Raw genomic sequence first — 18925 nt, 5'->3', positions numbered from 1 at the left:
GGCCCCCCCCCCTTTTAAACACACAACAGGGGCGGACAAGGGGGTTGGGGGGCCCCCCCTTTTACCCCTCGGGCAGGGCCAAAGGGGGGGGTTTTTGGCTTTTCCCTTTAACCCCAAAAACAGGGCCCTTTGGGGGGGGGGGGCGGGATTTGGGGCCCCCACCACCCTGTCACACACAGAGCCGCAGGGGGATCAGGGGGTTTGGGCGCTGCCCCCTGTCACGCTGATCCGGTGCCAGGAGGCCTCGTGGCTCCGCTGATCCCAGTGCTGGGAGGCATATTACCCTTTTACTATATAGGATAGAGGCCTGGGGGCCGGCTGGTTTGCCCTGAAGGGTGTCCTGGATCAGGGTGGGGGTCCCCACTGGGGTGCCTGGCCAGTCTGGGTGAGGAGCTGAGGGCTGCTTTCAGGCTGGCAATTGACTGAAGCTCCCAACCACTCCTTTTTTTCTTTTTCTTTTTTTTTTTTTTATTCTGGGCCAGCTTTAGCTCTGGCTCTAGCTCTGAGGCTTCCGCTGCTATAATCAAAACAATGTATAACTCTAGCTCTGAGATCCCGGCTGGCTGAAAGCTTTTTTCTGGGGTTTTGTTTAGCTTCTATATTTGCAACATAGTTTCTTAGAGTTGTAGCTCAGAGGCCGGCAAGTCAGGCAGGGAACGTTGGAGTCTGCAGTCACTGGAGCAAGCAAGCCTCATGTTCGCTTTCAGCTGCCTGGCTGCCAGCCGCCATCTTGGCTGACAGTTAATTTGCATAAGGATATGCTGATTAGCCAATGGGAAGGGTAGCGGTCGTACGCTAATTACCATGTTTCTCTTTTATTAGTGTAGATACTAGAGGCCCATTGCACAAAGAGATTCGTGCAATAGGCCTTCCCTTCCCCTGGCTGCCGGCACCGGTTTTCCTCCGGCACCCGGGACCCAGGCCTTCACTCAGGCTGGAGCCTTCAATCTTCGCTGCTCCACCACTTCATGTGTACGTATGCAAATTAATCGCCATCTTTGTTGGGTTAATTTGCATACTCTCCTGATTGGCTGGTGAGCGTAGCAGAGGGATGGTCAATTTACATGTTTGTCTATTATTACGTAAGATAATGGGGGGGGTAATTATAAAGAAGCCTTTCCACACCTTTAGTTAACAAAGATATTGCTGTATATTTTATTAGTTTCACAGATTCAACTTTTAAATGTTTTAATTTGCGTGACATCTACCTTTATATGGAATGTTTTTATGTCTGGCAAGGAGTAAAATTGACTTCTCTTAGTGTTAGGTTTCTCTTCTGTACTTTTTCCATCTGGTAGGAGAGTTGATAATGAAAATTGAAATAGTAAAGAACAGGTATCAGTGAGAAAAATGGATCAAATTAAGATAATTTTTAAAAACCTGCTGTCATTAAGTACCATATATAGTGCATGAACTGTTTGCCCGATTCTTTGTTTATATTATTTTTACCCTCACAAAACCCCTTTGAGGAAAATATTATTACCATTATTATTTAACTGATAAGTAAAACAAGGCATAGAAAGACTAAGTGTCTTGCCCATAGTCACATATAGAGTAAGTTCTTTCTGGACTCCATGCTCTTTCAATGACACTGCAAACCTCTTAAATGTATCCACCGAGTTTTATTTTAATACTAGAGGACTGCTACATGAATTCATGCATGGTGGGATCCCTAGGCCTGGCCGGTGATCAGGGCCAATCAGGGCCATGCCGATCGGGGCCTGCCAGCCAGGGGGAGGTACAGGGGGACTGCGGGCCGATCGGGGCCTGCCAGCCGAGGGGAGGGTCAGGGAACAGGTTGGCCACTGGCACTAACTAGGGAGCTGGCCCTTGGCCCCTCTGGGAAAGGGGCCACACCTGCCACCCATTCCCGGTTCTCCATCCCAGCCCAAAGCCCTGAAGGCCCTGGTGGGGTTGGGAGAGGAGGCAATGGTCACTGGGCTGGGTGTTGAAGGAACGGACGCCAGACGCCAACGCTGGCACCCCTCCACTGCACGGTTTCCCCCCCTCCCCCCTCCTCCTTCCCTTGCCACCACCATGGTGGGCAGGCGGCGGACCGATCAGGGCCTGCCAGCCTTGGGGAGAGACAGGGCACGGAAGGTTGGCCGCCAGCCCCGAGGAGGGAGCCAGCCCTCGGCCCCTCTGGGAAAGGTGTTGTGTCCGCCACCACCCACCCCTGGCTCCCCATCCCAGCCCGGGGCCTTTGGAAGAGGAGGCGACAGTCGCCAGGCCGGGCGTGGAAAGAACGGACACCAGACGTTGACATCGCCAGCCGGCCATGGGAAGTTGACGTTGACATCGCCAGCCGGCCATGGGAAGTTGACTGTGGGAGCGCACTGACCACCAGGGGGCAGCTCCTGCATTAAGTGTCTGCCCCTTGGTGGTCAGTGCATGTCATAGTGACTGGTCACTGGTTGTTCCAGTCATTCAGTTATGGTTGCTTAGGCTTTTATATACATAGATTATAACCTCAGCATTTATCAAAGATTAATGAAGAAAGAAGTTACCTGAGGAATGTTCCTATCTCTTCTGCAAAGCCATGTGACTTGTCCATTAAATTGCAAAATGTCACTATTTTTTAAAGCATCTACCATGTGCCAGGGACTGTATTAAATGCTGGGACTACAGTATTCAATAAGAGATGGTTCCTGCCCTAAGATCTTTCTTATAAGGACAATGGGAGTATATGTGATGACTACTGTGGACTCTGCAGTATAATTTCTGGAGTTCAGATCACAGGTCCATCTGTAGTAGCTGTGTGACCTTGAACAATTTACTTTCTAAGCCTCAGTTTCCTCATCTATAAAATAAAAATAATAAACACCTAGCATATAGGAATGTTGTGAGGATCCAATGTAACTGCATTTAAAGAGCTCAGCAGAGTCCTTGCTTTTCTATCAGTAAAATGGTAAATATTATCATCCTTATGAAATAAACAAGTTATAGTAGAAAAATGCTCTGATACTGGTGTGCTAAAACTCTTATAATGTATAGAGAACAAGTATCTAAGTAAGACTGAGAAGAGATGGTGGAAAGAATTTGAGGGCCTGTTTCCTAATGGAGCTAATCTTCACATTTCCTTGACTAAGGAATTACATGTTATTTTTAGATTTCAGTTCCAAGAACAATTTTCTCTTTGGACAAAGTGACTATCTCATTTTTACTGGTGAATAAGATTTATATAACCTATTTGTTTCCTATTTTATAATAACCAGAAAGCTTACAGTCAAATTTAATCTTTTATTTAAAGGAATTACAAAAGCCTAGAGTTTGATAAAAATCCTTAATTATTTTTAACTCCCTTATAAAATTTTTATTTTATTATTATTAAACAGTTTTATTTTTTTAATTCCTTGGAAGATTCCTTGTAAATAATCTTCTAATAGTCTTCCCTCAAGAACTCTGTAAATCTAATAACTTTTTTAAAAATTTATTTCAGGTGTCGTTAGCAGACAAAAGGAGTTCCCATACAGGGTACCATTAGATTTGGTCCCCAAAACAAAAGTCAAAAGGATTGTGAGTGTAAAAGGTAAATTAACAAATGCCATTTTTATTTATCATTTCACTTTGTGCTTCAAACAAAATTCAAATATCGTCATGATTATTCTATTTCTCCTCTTCTCTATTCAGTGGTATATACAAATTCACCCTACAATTATTCCCTCCTTCAAATCCCTGACCACTTTCCCTGCTATCTTCTTCCACTGGCCTGATTTCAATGGAAACTTATTCTCCATGATGGAAGTTGGGAGCTGTCATTGGCCCAAAGATTTCTCTTCAATGCAGGTGAAGCTGCTTCTAGACTTAAGAACTTTCCATGAGTTTAGTGGCCAGTCCTGCTCCAGAGAATGCCTTATGAACTGCAAATGGCCCCAAAACTGAGTACTGCTCTGCTCAGGTACCAATCCCAGAGGGTTCTTTTGCATTTGCAAAAGTGGTGACTTTGCTGGTCTCCAGCCTTTACAATTCAATGACATATCATCAAAATAATAGAAGATCCTGATTACACTTTATCTCAGATAAGATCTTGGAATCACTGAATGTTAGTACTGGCAAGGACTTTTTAACTCCTGTGCAACCTTGTGTGTATAAGAAAGTGGTTTGCCCAGGATTGCATAGTGAGTTGTGGACAGGACCCTCACAGCACTCATAGAGCATTCACAAATTCAGATTCTTTGCTTTGCTTTGGGGAAGCAACTGATCGATAAGGTTACAATGTTTAATGCTATCAGATTGAATGACAATTAATTTGCCATGTACTCTATGCAGTAATCTACTCACTGTATTACACCATTTTACCACCATATAACAGTGGTATTTTTTAAAATATATTTTTATTGATTTCAGAGAGGGAGAGGGAGTGAGAGAGAGAATATTGATCAGCTGACTCCTGCGTGCCCCAGACTGGGGATGGAGTCTGCAACCCAGGCATGTGCTCTGACCGGGAATCGAAAACTGACCTCCTAACCAGGTCGACACTCAAACACTGAGCCATGCTGGCTGGACTCTAACAGTGGTATTTTAAGCCTACTTTTGGTGTGTTTTTAAAAAAATCTATCTTCCTAACCAGATCTTTTATTTTTTATCTCCCCAGTTCTGAGAAGTAATTCAACTGCCTAGATAAAAAGGAAAGAATAGGGATGCTTGCTCTTATCTCTATTTAAAATATATGATTACTCAGAAATTAATAGACATTAACTGTGCCTCTTTTGAATTGTTGTGTGTTTCAGGACTACTTATGGGTGAGGTCTTGTCTGCAGTTCTGAGTCGGGAAGGTATTGATATGCTTACCAACCTCCCCAAGGGAAATGCAGAGGCGGAATTGATGAGCGTTGTCCCAGTATTCTATGTTTATCACTACCTGGAAGCAGGACATCATTGGAACATTTTTCAAAATGCATTAACCGAAAAACAATACTTGAAGAGAAAATTAAAAGAAGGTAAAATATCTATTTCACATACTGTACATAAAAATCTTTTGTTTTTTAAACCAATAGTTTAATTAAACTAATATTTATGTTAAGAATTACACAAAAGCTTAATTATAAAAGCATTCCAGCAAAAAAATCATAAGATAGACTCTACTATATGAATAAATACTATTTGCTGTTGCATTTTGGCTTAACTTTCTAAATTGCATGGCTGAGAGACAAAACACCTGCATTCCAAAGCACTTCCTCCCTTCTTGAATGAGCTCAGAATGTTTTACTTGATAATTCCCAATTCAGGTGATTTGTAATCTTCCTTTGCTAAATTCACTGTTGGCCACAGAGCATATGCTTGCTGCCCAACATCAAGGGAAATTTACCACTTTATTATCCAGGGGCTAATAAAGCACTCTTTGAGTAGATATGGAGGTCAATGAAGCACTCTGTTCTTTTTCTGGTGCCTCTTAGGGATGATAAGCATCATGTCCTACAAAAATCCTGACTATTCTTATAGCATGTGGAAAGGTGGAGATGCTAGTACTTGGTAAGTAGAAGGTTTTGATTTGCATTTTATATAGTAGTTGATTAATTAACTAAAGAATAACAACCTTAATGGAAACTTCATTTGTCTAGTTGCTCAGGCTAAAAGCCTAGTCATCCTTCATTGCTCTTTCTCTTACAAGCCAGATCTGATCCATCAAATACTTTTGGCTGCATCTTCAAAATGTACCCTGAATTTGACTACTTCTTACCAACTGCACTATACCATCCTGATCTAAGTCACTCTTACCTCTCACCTGGATTATGGCATTAGCCTCCTTAGGTTGTTTTGGCTTCAGCTCTTGACCCTCTTCAGTCTATGCAGCACAGCGTCTGGAATGACCTTGTTAAAATATAAGTTAGTTCATGCCATTCAAAACCATTCAGAACCTTCCCATTTTATCAGAGTTCTTACTAGGATCTATAAGGCCCTCCCTGTTCTGGCCCCACTTCACCTCCCCATCTGTATCCCCTTCTACTCTCTTTCATTCCACTAGAACCCCAGTGGCCTCCTTGCTGTTCCTCAAACATGCCAGCCATCCTTCCAACTCAGGGCCTTTGCATTCACTATTCCTTTTATCTGGAATGCTCCCCCCAGGTATCAGCATGGCTGGCTTCTTTACCTCCCTCAGGTCTTTCTCTGTTCCCTTATTCAGTGCACATGAAGCAAGAGGTCTCTGGTTCGATTCCCAGTCAGGGCATATGCATATGCCCCAGTTGCAGGCTCAATCCCCAGTAGGGGGTGTGCAGGAGACAACTGATCCATGTGTATGGTCGATGCTCAATCACTGAGCTACACCAGTCAGGATACAGTGGGTGGATGCTGATCCAGACTGAAAACCACCACAACAGAAGCTGGGAACTAAATGCCTGGAGAACAGAAACCCGCACAAGAAGATGTGACAGCCTCTCAGTAAACACCCAGAACCTCTCAGGAGTTCTGGGCAAAACTGAGTGGATAGTGTTCAGCCAAAAACATAGAAACGCTTGTGTACTGTCCTAGACCCAATTCCATAAGTTCTTGAGAGAAATAGATACATAGAAAAAAATGGCTTCTACCTGAATACTTTCAAAAATTTGAGGGGGGGGAGAAATACAGGAAATATGCAAAAAGTATAATGAATAATATATCTTTAATTTTTTAAGGAAAATGAAAACAAAATTTTAAAGTGAGAGAGTAAGTCAAGTGTCTCAAAGGCATCTGAGGAGCTGAAGAATGGGCAGATCTAGGGCAGTTGAGTGAGTGAGGGAACTAGAGGAGAGGAATGAAGTGTATAAGAGGCAATATGGGGATTGTGAATTAGATCCTGTCTGGTATTCTTTGAGAGATTTTAGTAAAGGCTTAAATTGATTTTTGACTGGGTAATTATGGTCATTAAAGCTTCATTGTGAGATGATGAGTCCTGAGTCAATGACATGACTCAAGGGGAAGCAGATAAACATTCCCACGGATGTTCGGGAAGGGTGTTCAGGCCTCAGACAGGGATTTAGACTTGATAGTTTGTACAAATTTTATAACCTAGAATTTTATGATTTTGCTCTCCCACATCTCATCTTCATGGGTCAGTGCCTTGAGTCAATACTATTTGTTTTTCTATTGTCTTTAACCTAAAAAAATTTTTTTCATCAGACATCAATTTTTAGCTTGTGTATGGGCTAACAGTGTTGCAATCACAGAAGATGTGTGGCTCCCACTTGCTGACTGAATGTTTTTGGAGATCTTCCTAAAATCTTCCCTTCTCTTGTAAAATGATGACAACTTACTTTGGAATTGCATGTTTTAAAATGTTTACTTTTAAAGAACAAACACTGTATGAACTAAAACACACTGTAAAGTGACAGCCAAAAGAGATTCAATTCTAAATGTTTATTTATTTGATTTTTGTCTTAAAGGTTAACAGCTTTTGTTTTAAGAGTACTAGGACAATTACATAAATATTTACCTCAGGACCAAAACTCAATTTGTAATTCTTTGACCTGGTTGGTTGAACGTTGTCAACTAGCAAATGGATCTTTCAAGGAATATTCCCATTATCAACCACTAAAATTACGGGTAAGGAAACCAAATATTCAGATCAGCAATAGTTTTATTTACAAGTTCGAATTTCATTCTCATCCTATTTTAGGATGAGAAGAGAGGAAACAAATAGGTATATTCCTGCAAGAAGCTCTTCTTGTATACAGACAAAGAATTTGAAAGGTCTTGTATTGCTCTTTAGACCATCCAGTATAGGTCAGATAAGTGCTATTTTAGACATCTTATATAACAGGCATTGATGGTTCATAGGGAGCAAGTGCTAGAGATCCCGGAACAGGTAGAATGCACTAACTGTCCATGTACCCTTGGTATGGAATCTGTACCTGAAGTTCAAAGCTCTCTTACAAGTCAAGGCTGCAGGGTGTTATCATGAAAGATGGGAAGGGCTCTATTTACTCTCTGCTGGAAAGAGAGATTGAGGTCAATTTATTACAAAGTGTAACAAAGTGTTGTTTGAGATTAGAATCTACTTGATATGTTTGACATACAAAATAATTTCAATATTGATCCAATATATTATACTCCTTAGAAAATTTTTTTCAGACACAAGGAGCTCCCTGGCTAACAGGAGTCTCATAATGGTCCTCTGTTGGACCAATAGCAGCTTAGGACTCTCTCTAGGTAAGGGGGCAACTGAAAATGGCATTTGAAGAGTAAAATGCTATAACAATTATTTTTTCTTAAGATGTCCATCCCATTCATCCATCTGTCTACATTCATTCAACAACTATTCACTGAGCACCTAATACGTGCCAGGGCCTATTTTGGGCAGCATGGGGGAGGAAGAGTGGGAAGGATGGACCAGGCAGTGTCCTGCCACAAAGGAGCTCACACACTGGTAGGGAAAGTGGAATAAAAATACTAATGATTCTAATCAAGACATTAATGTGTATGTTTATTCATTTGCTCAATAAATGTTAATTGAAAGTGAACTAAGTACTACATGGTAGGGTCACAACAGTGAACAAAACGGGTGTGGTCACTGAGGCCACAGAGCTTATGATCTAGCAGAGACATTGAGTAGGTAATTTCAAGTGTGAGATACATGTTTAGAAAATGGAAATATCGTTTCATTGAAAGCAGGGGATCTAACCTAGATTGGGGAAGTTAAAAAAAAATGAGTTGCCAACCTCCTAAGAGCTAGATAGGAGGGAGTCAGGAAGAGTGTTCCAAGTGGAGCGTCCCTGGCATTTTTGAAGTGGAGAGAGAGGATGGTTCATTCAAAGAACTGAGGCCAAGAGAGCTAGGGGGTGAGTTACATGAAATAAAACTGGAGAGGTATTAGAGGTCACTTCATGGAAGGTCTTAGAAGCATTGCATTGGAATGTCACTGCCCCAAGAGAAAAAAAATATAGGAGAGTAGTGGCAGAATAGTGTTTTGTGCATTTTTTTTAAAGAGAGCTCTGTTCGTTTTTTTTAAAAAAATATGTTTTTATTGATTTCAGAGAGGAATGGGGAGGGAGAGAGAGATAGAAACATCAATGATGAGAAAGAATCATTGATCAGCTGCCTCCTGCATAAGCCCACAACCCAGGCATGGCCCTTGACCAGAATAGTCCCCAGGCCGACACTCCATCTACTAAGCCAAACCAGCTAGAGCTGTTTTGTTCATTTTAACAGGGTTTTGAAGGAGGGGAAGAATTTGAATGTGGTGAAGAGGTATGAAATAGAGTTTCAGGGTGGGGAGGTGAGGGAGAGAAGGGCACATTAAGGCAAAAAGTAAGAAAGACACAGGGTTTACTGAGAAATGGCAACCTGTCCAACTAGAAGGTATGAAGGGAGAGAGGGATATTAAGCTCAAAATGGAGATTAGAACTAGGTCATTTTGCTTTAAAGACACCACTTCACTCTCCTTTATCATTATTTTTAGGGTACCTTGTCTACTGAAGCCCAAGAGAGCACCTTATATCTTACAGCCTTTACTGTGATTGGAATTAGAAAGGCTTTTGATATATGCCCCCTAGTGGTAAGTAAGAGGATTTTTTTTCTCTAACACCCATCATCTATTTCTGTACCTTACTGGAGTAGGGAGTTGAGGGGCGGGGCCGGGGGGGCGGGGCGCGGGAGAGGGCGGGAGGGGATTGGCAGACCTTGAAGGTAACTATAACTCCAGAATCAAAGGATTTCAGAATTATGATCGATTAGAGACCACCTAATCCAACCCACTGGACAGTTGAGAAAACTGAGGCCTATAGGACAGATGAATTCATTGTGCAGTTTCACAGGCTACTGAATTATAGAGCTGGGATTAGAACTGATAACTTCTGACTGCGATGAGAGAATGGCTCAGTATCCCAGCTTCCTTCTTTTATCTCTGCCAAATCTTATGATATGTATATGACTCTTATCTATTGTTGAAGCACTCTATATCATGGAACTACTGAGGATACACAATAATATGTTTGCTGTTTCATTTGCTTGTAAGCTGGGGGGAGAAAGGAGAGGATTCACTTAAGTGAATCAACATAAAAGATTCAAAGGGGTAACAGATATGAAGCTCTGATCTGGGAAGAGATGGGTCCCTGAGCTGCGGTTAAGCATTCCTGCCTACAAATCAGAAGTAAATTAGGCAAGTCCTTCAAACCAGCATTCAGAATGAAAATGAAAAAAACCCAAGGGAATTTGTAGGACTTGAACCATAAAGCAAAATAATGTTTTCCATTTGTTTCAAGATAATTGTTATTTATGTTTAACAAGACAAAATAATTGATGAGGACCAGTTCACAGGGGCCTAGAGGACCAGTTGGCACCTAGCAGTACATGAGTGAGACACAGATGGAGCTGGGAGAGAAGGAGCCAGGCAAGATGTTAGCAGCATTGCACTGCACTTTCTCCTAACCACTTGTCCAAAATAACTATTTTAGTTGTCGCAGGACAAAGTAATAGAAACTTTTTTTCCAGGAATCCTTAGGACCAAAAAGTACTTTGGCAGCTTAACGTTTTTTCTGCTAGTTATGGTTTTATTTAGTAAAATTCCTTTTGAAAATGTGAATCTGTCCCAGTTATGCTGGGGGTGGGGTGGGGGATGATGAAAGCTGTGTCTGTGCTCAGTGCTTTTTCTTCCTGGAGGCTAGGTATGACTTGGAAGTAGAAACTAAAGTAGAAAACCTCTAGAGCAGCGGTTCTCAACCTGTGAGTCGCGACCCCTTTGGGGGTCGAACGACCCTTTTTCAGGGGTCGCCTAAGACCATCGGAAAACACACATATAATTACATATTGTTTTTGTGATTAATCACTATGCTTTAATTATGTTCAATTTGTAACAATGAAATTGGGGGTCACCACAACATGAGGAACTGTATTAAAGGTTCGCGACATTAGGAAGGTTGAGAACCACTGCTCTAGAGGGAGATGAGAATTCAGGCACAAAAAGCTTGACCCAATTTGGACAACCTCATTTTCACTTCTGAGATTATGCTCTGCTCCTTCTCTGGGAAGGGTTTGCTTCTGCCAGACACCATCCATTTCCATTAGGTTATTTCTCTTTCCACCCCTTATTTTGTCTACCCCAGGATGGTGCCACATGGGGGTAGTTCACATTAGTTGATAGGTTGATGCTTCACAAAGAAACATAGGTATCTTCTTCCCTTGTTTCCAGAAAATCAACACAGCTCTAAATGAAGCTGACTCATTTCTACTTGAAAATGCCCTCTCGGCCCAGAGCACCTTCACACTGGCCATTGCTGCTTATGCTCTTTCCCTGGGAGATACAACTCACTCACAGTTTCGTTCCATTGTCTCAGCCCTGAAGAAGAAAGCTTTAGTTAAAGGTATGACTGGCTCCATACATTTTTCAGCAAGCGTTTACTAAGTATATAGAATCTGGTCATTCTGGGAAGTAGGTGTGTCATGCAAAGTTGAGTAAGACACAATCACTGCCCTAAAGGAACAAACCATCAAAATGCAATGTAGCCCTGGCCGACTTAGTTCAGTGGATAGAGCGTCAGCCTGCGGACTGAGGGGTCCCGGGTTCGATTCCGGCCAAGGGCACATGCCTGGGTTGCGGGCTCCATCCCCAGTGGGGGGTGTGCAGGAGGCAGCCAATCAATGATTCTCTCTCATCATTGATGTTTCTCTCTCTCTCCCTCTCTCTTCCTCTGTGAAATCAATAAAGAAATATTTTTTAAAAATGCAATGTAATAAGTGCCATTCATTCAGTACATATTTATTCATTCCTAAATCTAATAAATATGTATCGAGTACCTCCTATGTATCAGGCACTGTTCTAGGCTCTGGGGATAAAGCAGCAGCAACAACAAGAAAAATCCAGGCCCTCATGAAACTTACATTCTCATTAAGGAGAAACAATGTGATAAATAAATAAAACATTGCATATAGTGAATAGGTTGGTAATATGAAGAAAAATCAAGCAGAGAAGGAAGACAGGATGAAGTGGTGGGTTCTAATTTTTTAAAATACATATTTTTATTGATTTCAGAGAGAGAGAAGGAGATAGAAACATCAATGATGAGAGAGAATCATTGATTGGCTGCCTCCGGCAGGCCCCCTACTGGGGACCAGCCCTCAAACTCAGGCATGTGTCCTGATCAGGAATCGAACCATGATCTCCTGGTTCATAGGTCGATGCTCAACCGTTGAGCCACACCAGCCAGGCTGGAAGGTTGTAATTTTTGATGGGGTGATGAGGCTTAAACCTCACTGAGAAGATGATATTTGAATTGAAAGCTGAAGGAGGTAAGTTGAGGAAGCCAGCCAGTGGCCATCTAGAAGGGTGTTTTTGGTGGAGTAACAGTATGTGCAAATACCCCGAGGTAGGAGTGTGCCTGGTGCTCTGAGAATGGCAAGGAGGCCGGTGTGGCTGGAGAGGAGAAAGATGAGGGATAGAAAATCAGGTTAGGGGAAAAAAGGGTGAAGCAATTATGTAGGGCCTTGGAGGTCATTACAGGAGCTCTGCAGGACTCCGGTATATAGTTGTGCAATGTACAAGATTCTCAAGCAAGCCAATGAATTGAGACTGAAATCCAGCCCTTGCTCCACTTCCCCACCCATGCGTGTGGTTTGGGCCTGCTTCCACCTGAGCAAGGGGTGTCTGTGTCTCTTTCCCATCAAGGTGCCAGGGGGGCCAGTGAGAGCCCTGGAACTTTAATTTCCACTTTAAGTGAGAAGGGAAGACATTGGAGGATTTTGAGCAGAGGAGTGCATTATTTAGCTTATATTGTACCAGTTTGGCTATAAAGGTATATATTTCACTTTGAAGACTAAAGATACTGCTTCCTATAAGTCAAGAGTAAAGAAATAGAGAGTAACAGTGATGATTGGCCAATGTGCCTATATCAGCATGGGCATGGTTGAGCACTTCTGAGCCCTCTCTTGGCTGATGTTTTCTAAAAGTTTAATATATCTTACATGCGGTTTGTCACCATCTATAAAATGTGACTTCTGTCATCATTTAAAAATAACTGAATTTTAACATATATCTCAAAACCACTTATGCAATACTTATACTAACACCAAACAAATGTCTTGAGTATTATAAGATATGGATCATAAAATATAGAATTTAAGAGCCAGAAGAGAACTTAATTCAAATAATATTTGAGCTGGAAGTATCTTAAACACCAAATCTTTCATTCTAAATATAGCAAACCTGAGTCTCTGAGTGGAAAGGATAACATCTTGTATAAAGTCATGCAAATAATGGAATCCTGAATTTTAAACAGACACATCAAAATTTTCACTAATCTTCAAAATATAATTTCTAAATATGCTTTACAGTTTTTTTAAATAATTTGTTTTAAAAAAGAATTTGAGGTGACAAGTTTAAATTACTAGAACAATAATGAAAAAATATAATTAGAACCTAATTTATGAAAAGTGCTGCATATATAAAATTACGTTTAGTGCTTTAAATTAGAAGTAGATAATAAAAGACTGAATGAACTCAGGCTTTGAGTGTGATCTCATAATTTCCAGAATGTAATTATTTTCTGTCAAGGAATTTCCTAAGTGCTAAGAGCAATAAAGTTGTCTTTTGTTAAAGAAGTGACTTTTGGAAAGTCCTTAGGTAACCTAGGAATGGAGGCTGGTTGCCAGGAGAACCAACCATGTAATTAGAGAGTTGGCGCTTTTAGTACCTGCTACCACCACCAACTTCAGGGAAGGAAAGAGGGGCTGGAGGTTAAGTTAGTCATCAATGGCCAATGATTTGATCAAACATGCCTATGCAATGAAGCCTCCAAAAAACCCCAAAAGGACAAGGTTCAAAGAGTTTCCAGGTTGGTGAACGTGGAGAGATTCAGGCAGAGTAGTACACCTGGAGAAGGTATGGAAGCTCTGTACCCTTTCCCCCTACCTTGCCCTAATTGAGTAAGTAAAATGTTTCTCTGAGTTCTGTAAACTGCTTTAGCAAAGTCATCATGCCTGTGGGGAGGGTCTTTGGAACCTCCAATTTATAGCCAGTTGGTCTGATGTATAGGTAACAACAAAGGTTTGGGATTAGCATCTGAATTGGAGGATTGGGGGAGAAAGCATCTTGTAGGGCTGATTCTTAACCTGTGAAATTTGATGTTATCTATCTCAGAGTAGATAGGGTCAAAGTTGAGTTCAATTCTCCAGCACCCTGCAGATGTCCAAGAATTGGTTGTTGGTGTGGTGGAAAACCCCTACCCCATTGGAAATTGAGTCTCAGAACTATCCTCAGCTACTAAAAGATGTGGGCATTCCATGTTGACCTTTTCAAATAAAGACAAATGGCACTGTATTAAAGGATCTTGTTTTGTATTGGTCACCTTGAGGAATTTTTATAAAAGAATAAGAAACTTCTGGAAATCAGAAGGCCTCTATTGGAAGAAACTGCTAAAAATCTGTTAGATTTGCTATGTCAAATTCACATTTTTAATCATATAAATCTATATTAATCTATATGATTTGTTGATGGTTAGGTATTTCATCCAGTTATCGCTTTTGGAACGATGATCAACAGCCGGATAGCCCTGTACCTAACACTGGTACAGCACATATGGTGGAAACCACTTCCTATGCTTTACTTACCATTTTGAACTTGAATGATTTGAATTATGCTAACCCAATCATCAAGTGGCTATCTGAAGAGCAGAGGTATGGAGGTGGCTTTTATTCAACCCAGGTAATGTTTCTTTTTCTTATCTCATCCCCCTGAAACATATTAGCTACCTTCCTCACCACACATTTCACACTCATTCTGGCATGCTATAGATAGGAGTAAATGACTAGAATCAAAGGGCTCTTAGAGGTTATCTTCATTGACACCCTTCTAACACAGAGGAGCAAATCAACCCTGAGAGGTTCATTCAGGGAGTTAGTGGGTGAGTCAAAATAAAAACTCAGTTCTCCTGACTCTGTAAGTCAAACACTTCCTTTATGATTCTTAATGATTATGAATGACTAGTAAGGGTATCAGCAATTATGTTATATCCTATGTCATAAACAGTGGCTGCCATGTAGACAAAGGTACTGATGTTCCCTTCCCCTAAAATAAACAAAAATTGAGAGAAATACTGATTGTTACATGTTTATCTACCAAGGTAAACTCATTTGAATACGTATGTTTTACATTAAAACTATTGTATAGTTGTATAGTATACATCTATATTCAAGGTTAGTTCAAATGTTTATATCTTCTCTGTTCCCTGGATTTTTTTGGGAAATTACAGAGTGTGTGCATATGTATATAAAACTTAGAGCTACATGGGTTCTTCAGAATTACTTTAGTGATCATCTAATTCTGGGGGGCAAATGTGTTTCATCTTGGGTACATCTATAGCAGTGTTTCTCAACCTGTGGGTCGCGACCCCTTTGGGGGTCGAACGACCCTTTCACAGGGGTCGCCTAAGACCATCAGAAAACACATATATAATTACATTACAATTCATAACAGTAGGAAAATTACAGTTATGAAGTAGCAATGAAAATAATTTTATGATTGGGGATCACCACAACATGAGGAACTGTATTAAAGGGTTGCAGCATTAGGAAGGTTGAGAACCACTGATCTATAGGCTTAGCAGGAAATAGTGATGCATTGGTTAGCATTGGCTACCAAGACATGGGCAGACAGGATAGCCATGTATTTGAAAACTCTGATGTGGTTACATTTCCTGATTTTATAGATGAGAAAGAGGAAATCCAGAAAAATTAAGTTCATCCATTTATCCTTTCAACAGATACTTGTTGAATATCTGCCATGTGTGTACTACTAAATGTAATAGATTCCAGGAAAGATATAATACTTGCCCTCTGACTCTTACATTACAATGGGGAAGGCCAACAAGAAACAATGCATAAAAGTATTACAAATTGAGATGAATGCTCTAAAGGGCGGAAGGAGGAACCTTAAGAAAGGGAAGGGGAAGCTTATTTATGGCTTCAAGCTGAAGCCTAAGGATGAAAAGAAAATAGTCATGCAAGGAGTTGGAATCATTTTCAAAGAGCAACTTGCCTGTGGTCATATACATTCAGGATTGTGGAGAATCTGGACCTGAAGCCACACATCCTTCCTGTCTCTGGGGAAGGAGAGACCTTCCTTCCACCTCCACAAGGGGGCCCTTAACCAGTGTCACTCAGTTGAAATTTCATCTCCCGACAACACTGCCCCATCCATAAGAAAGGGTACTTGTAAACAGAGAGCATATAAATAAGCTAAACCTGTTTTTGTGCCTTGCTGCTTGTTGATAGGATACAATTAATGCCATCGAGGGCCTGACAGAATATTCACTCCTGATTAAAAAACTCCATCTGAATATGGATATCAGTGTTTCTTACAAGCATAAAGGTGACTTCTATCATTATCAGATAACACAGACGAATTTCCTTGGAAGACCAGTAGAGGTAAATGAAAGATGTTTTATAATATTTTATAATTGGATGGGACCTTTGAAATCATGTTTCCCCCCTTGTTTTACAAATGTATCTATTCATTACTTAAACAATGAGTGCCTTCTGTGTCCTAAGCAGGGGTGCCTACTTTTTCCTGGCACTAAAGATTCAAAAGTAAAGCTCAAAGAACCTGTGTGTATGTGGGAAGGGAGTGGGGACAGTCATTTAAACCAACAGTGAAAAATATGAGCCTTGATAGATGCATGGAAAGACAGAGAGGGACCTCCTGAGTCAGGCTGAGAAGAGGAGTTTGTCAAAGGCATCCAGATGGGCAGGTTAAATCTGAAAGAATTTAGCCAGGTGAAGAAATGGAAGAACATTCCAGACATAAAGAATAGCATGCACAAAAGTACAGCAGAAGAATAAGAGAGAAGACAAATTTGGGAGTCCTCCAGTGGTTCCATCTGGCCTAGTCACATATGCAGACTGTGGCTAAATTGGAATTGACCCTTAGGTCCTCCAACAACTTGCCCATGTCCTTTGCTACTACTTCATTTTTAAAAATGAAAACCTTGACAGCCTATGACAATTTTCAAAAGAGAAAGACACATTGGAAAAACTATTAATAATAGTAACGGCCAATATACAGCTTTTTAATTACCTATTTTTCTAATTACCACATTTTAGATTATTTTAAGATATATTTAAATGTACAAATAACTAGAGATAGTTCTTACTGTCCACATTCTCCACAAATTTGTTTGTGAAAAGCCATAAGCATGGGAAATAAAATTTAATGTAAAAATTGCAAGCTAATAGCTCATAGCAAATATACAGAGTAAAGTAAAAGTAGGTTTACAGTTGTTCATATTGAAAATAATACAACAATTAATCTATATATATAAAAGCCTAAGCAGCTGGCCAACCAGCCTGTAGCTATGACGTGCACTGACCACCAGTGGGCAGATGCTCAATGCAGGAGCTGTCGAGATGCGGTCACTTGGCAGCTGTGGTTCTCGGGTGATGCACTCAGAACCAGAGAGGAGGGAGCCTGATCCCGAGGTGCGTCACCCAAGAACTGCCCTCTCGCAATCCGGGACCCCTCAGAGGATGTCAGAGAGCCAGTTTTGACTCGATCCCTGAGTCCGTGTACCGGGCCTTTGGTAAATAATAATAACATTAAGAATAAACTCTGTTTCATGCACTCCCAACTGTAAGCCTACTTTTGCCCCACCCTGTGTGTATGTATATGTATATATATAAAGATGGATGTGGATATAGATGTAGATGTAGACATAGATATATTCCAATATTTAAAATTCAGAGATTTCAACCTGATTTTCAAAATCTTATGCAAAAGACAAAGATCTAGCAATAGGATGCTGTAGCAGTGGCATGCGTTCTTCGATTTGTTACAGTCCCCACCAGTCATGTGACGCATGTATTTGACTTATGTCCATCCTTGCTTGGTGCCTGGGCCGCTGCAGGCATTTGTGGTTTTGGCCCTCAGTTTGGTAACCTTTCCCTGGGAACATTTAGAGTTCACCAGAAATTCACATTCTGAGCAAGGGTCTGAGCTCTAATGAGGAGCTCTTGGTCTGAAGAGCATGGTAGACCACCATCTGAGGTAGCTGGAATTATTCTTCTCTTATAGGAGTAATGCCAATAAGGGCTTCTTGTCATCTTAAAATAATTTAAACCTCAGCTCATGATGTTGCCTTTGTGTGAAACCTGGACTGTTTTTATCTAGTTTGGAATTCTCTACTCCAGCATTTCCTCAAATGTGTTATATGAAAAAAATGTTTGGTGGGGCACTCTAGTTTAATGAAGTTAAATAAGTTCTTTAGTACAGGATTCCCTTGTCTTTAATCTGTATGTGACTAAGTGTGGTGATTCTGGGGGAAAATGGGCTATGGGCACAGTGGAGTGTACATTTGCCAAACTTATTAGTCACTTATTTGTCCATAGAACCCTTCTCTCTTGCAGTATCATGATTTACTGGCTTTCCAGTAAATGCTGCCATATCCCATCAGGGAGAACAAGAAAGCTGGCCTATTTACCTACATTTACTAAAATTTTGAGGAAGGCCTGACAACCTTTCATTCACACAGAATCCCTATTGCTCTAGGGTTGTGGTCGGCAAACTGCGGCTCTTTGGCCCCTTGGGAGTACCCTAATTAAGTTAATAACAATGTACCTACCTATATAGTTTAAGTTTTAAAAATTCGGCTCTCAAAAAAAATTCGGCTCTCAAAAGAAATTTCAATCGTTGTACTGTTGATATTTGGCTCTGTTGACTAATGAGTTTGCCAACCACTGCTCTAGGGTGATAGGTAAAGGGAAAGGCAGGCTGGATGCAGCCTTGGAGTGAGCAAAGAACCAACTCTTCAGGCCTCTTGCTCAAAATGATCTCTCCCATGCTTTGCACAGATTGGAGAACATTCGTATGATAGATTTTCTCTAGAAGGAGAAGAACTAACTCAGTTCATATCTTCAAGTCTCCTCCTAGCAGAGTGGGAAAAAGAGCAGTAGCACCTAAGGATTTGGCAGGCTTGGGTGGGCTACTAGTGAGTTTGGGTGAGGTGCCAAGGTTTCTATTAAAAGA

General features: G+C 41.0%; 1 protein-coding gene across 1 annotated transcript in view; it reads left to right on the top strand.

Annotated features, from left to right (window-relative positions):
• Nucleotides 1-18925, top strand: part of C5 (complement C5) — an 83820-nt gene that overhangs the window by 49030 nt on the left and 15865 nt on the right. The window contains exons 23-30 of the mRNA XM_006091105.3: nucleotides 3440-3529; nucleotides 4731-4940; nucleotides 5397-5472; nucleotides 7362-7521; nucleotides 9377-9472; nucleotides 11105-11276; nucleotides 14409-14611; nucleotides 16180-16332. Coding sequence (XP_006091167.1) covers nucleotides 3440-3529; nucleotides 4731-4940; nucleotides 5397-5472; nucleotides 7362-7521; nucleotides 9377-9472; nucleotides 11105-11276; nucleotides 14409-14611; nucleotides 16180-16332 — 1160 coding nt within the window. The remainder of the gene's footprint in view (nucleotides 1-3439; nucleotides 3530-4730; nucleotides 4941-5396; nucleotides 5473-7361; nucleotides 7522-9376; nucleotides 9473-11104; nucleotides 11277-14408; nucleotides 14612-16179; nucleotides 16333-18925) is intronic.

The sequence above is a fragment of the Myotis lucifugus genome, unplaced genomic scaffold (genome assembly GCF_000147115.1).
Source record: "Myotis lucifugus unplaced genomic scaffold, Myoluc2.0 scaffold_87, whole genome shotgun sequence".
Lineage (NCBI taxonomy): Eukaryota > Metazoa > Chordata > Mammalia > Chiroptera > Vespertilionidae > Myotis > Myotis lucifugus.
The sequence above is the reverse complement of the archived record's forward strand: the minus strand, read 5'-3'. Positions and strand labels throughout refer to the sequence as shown.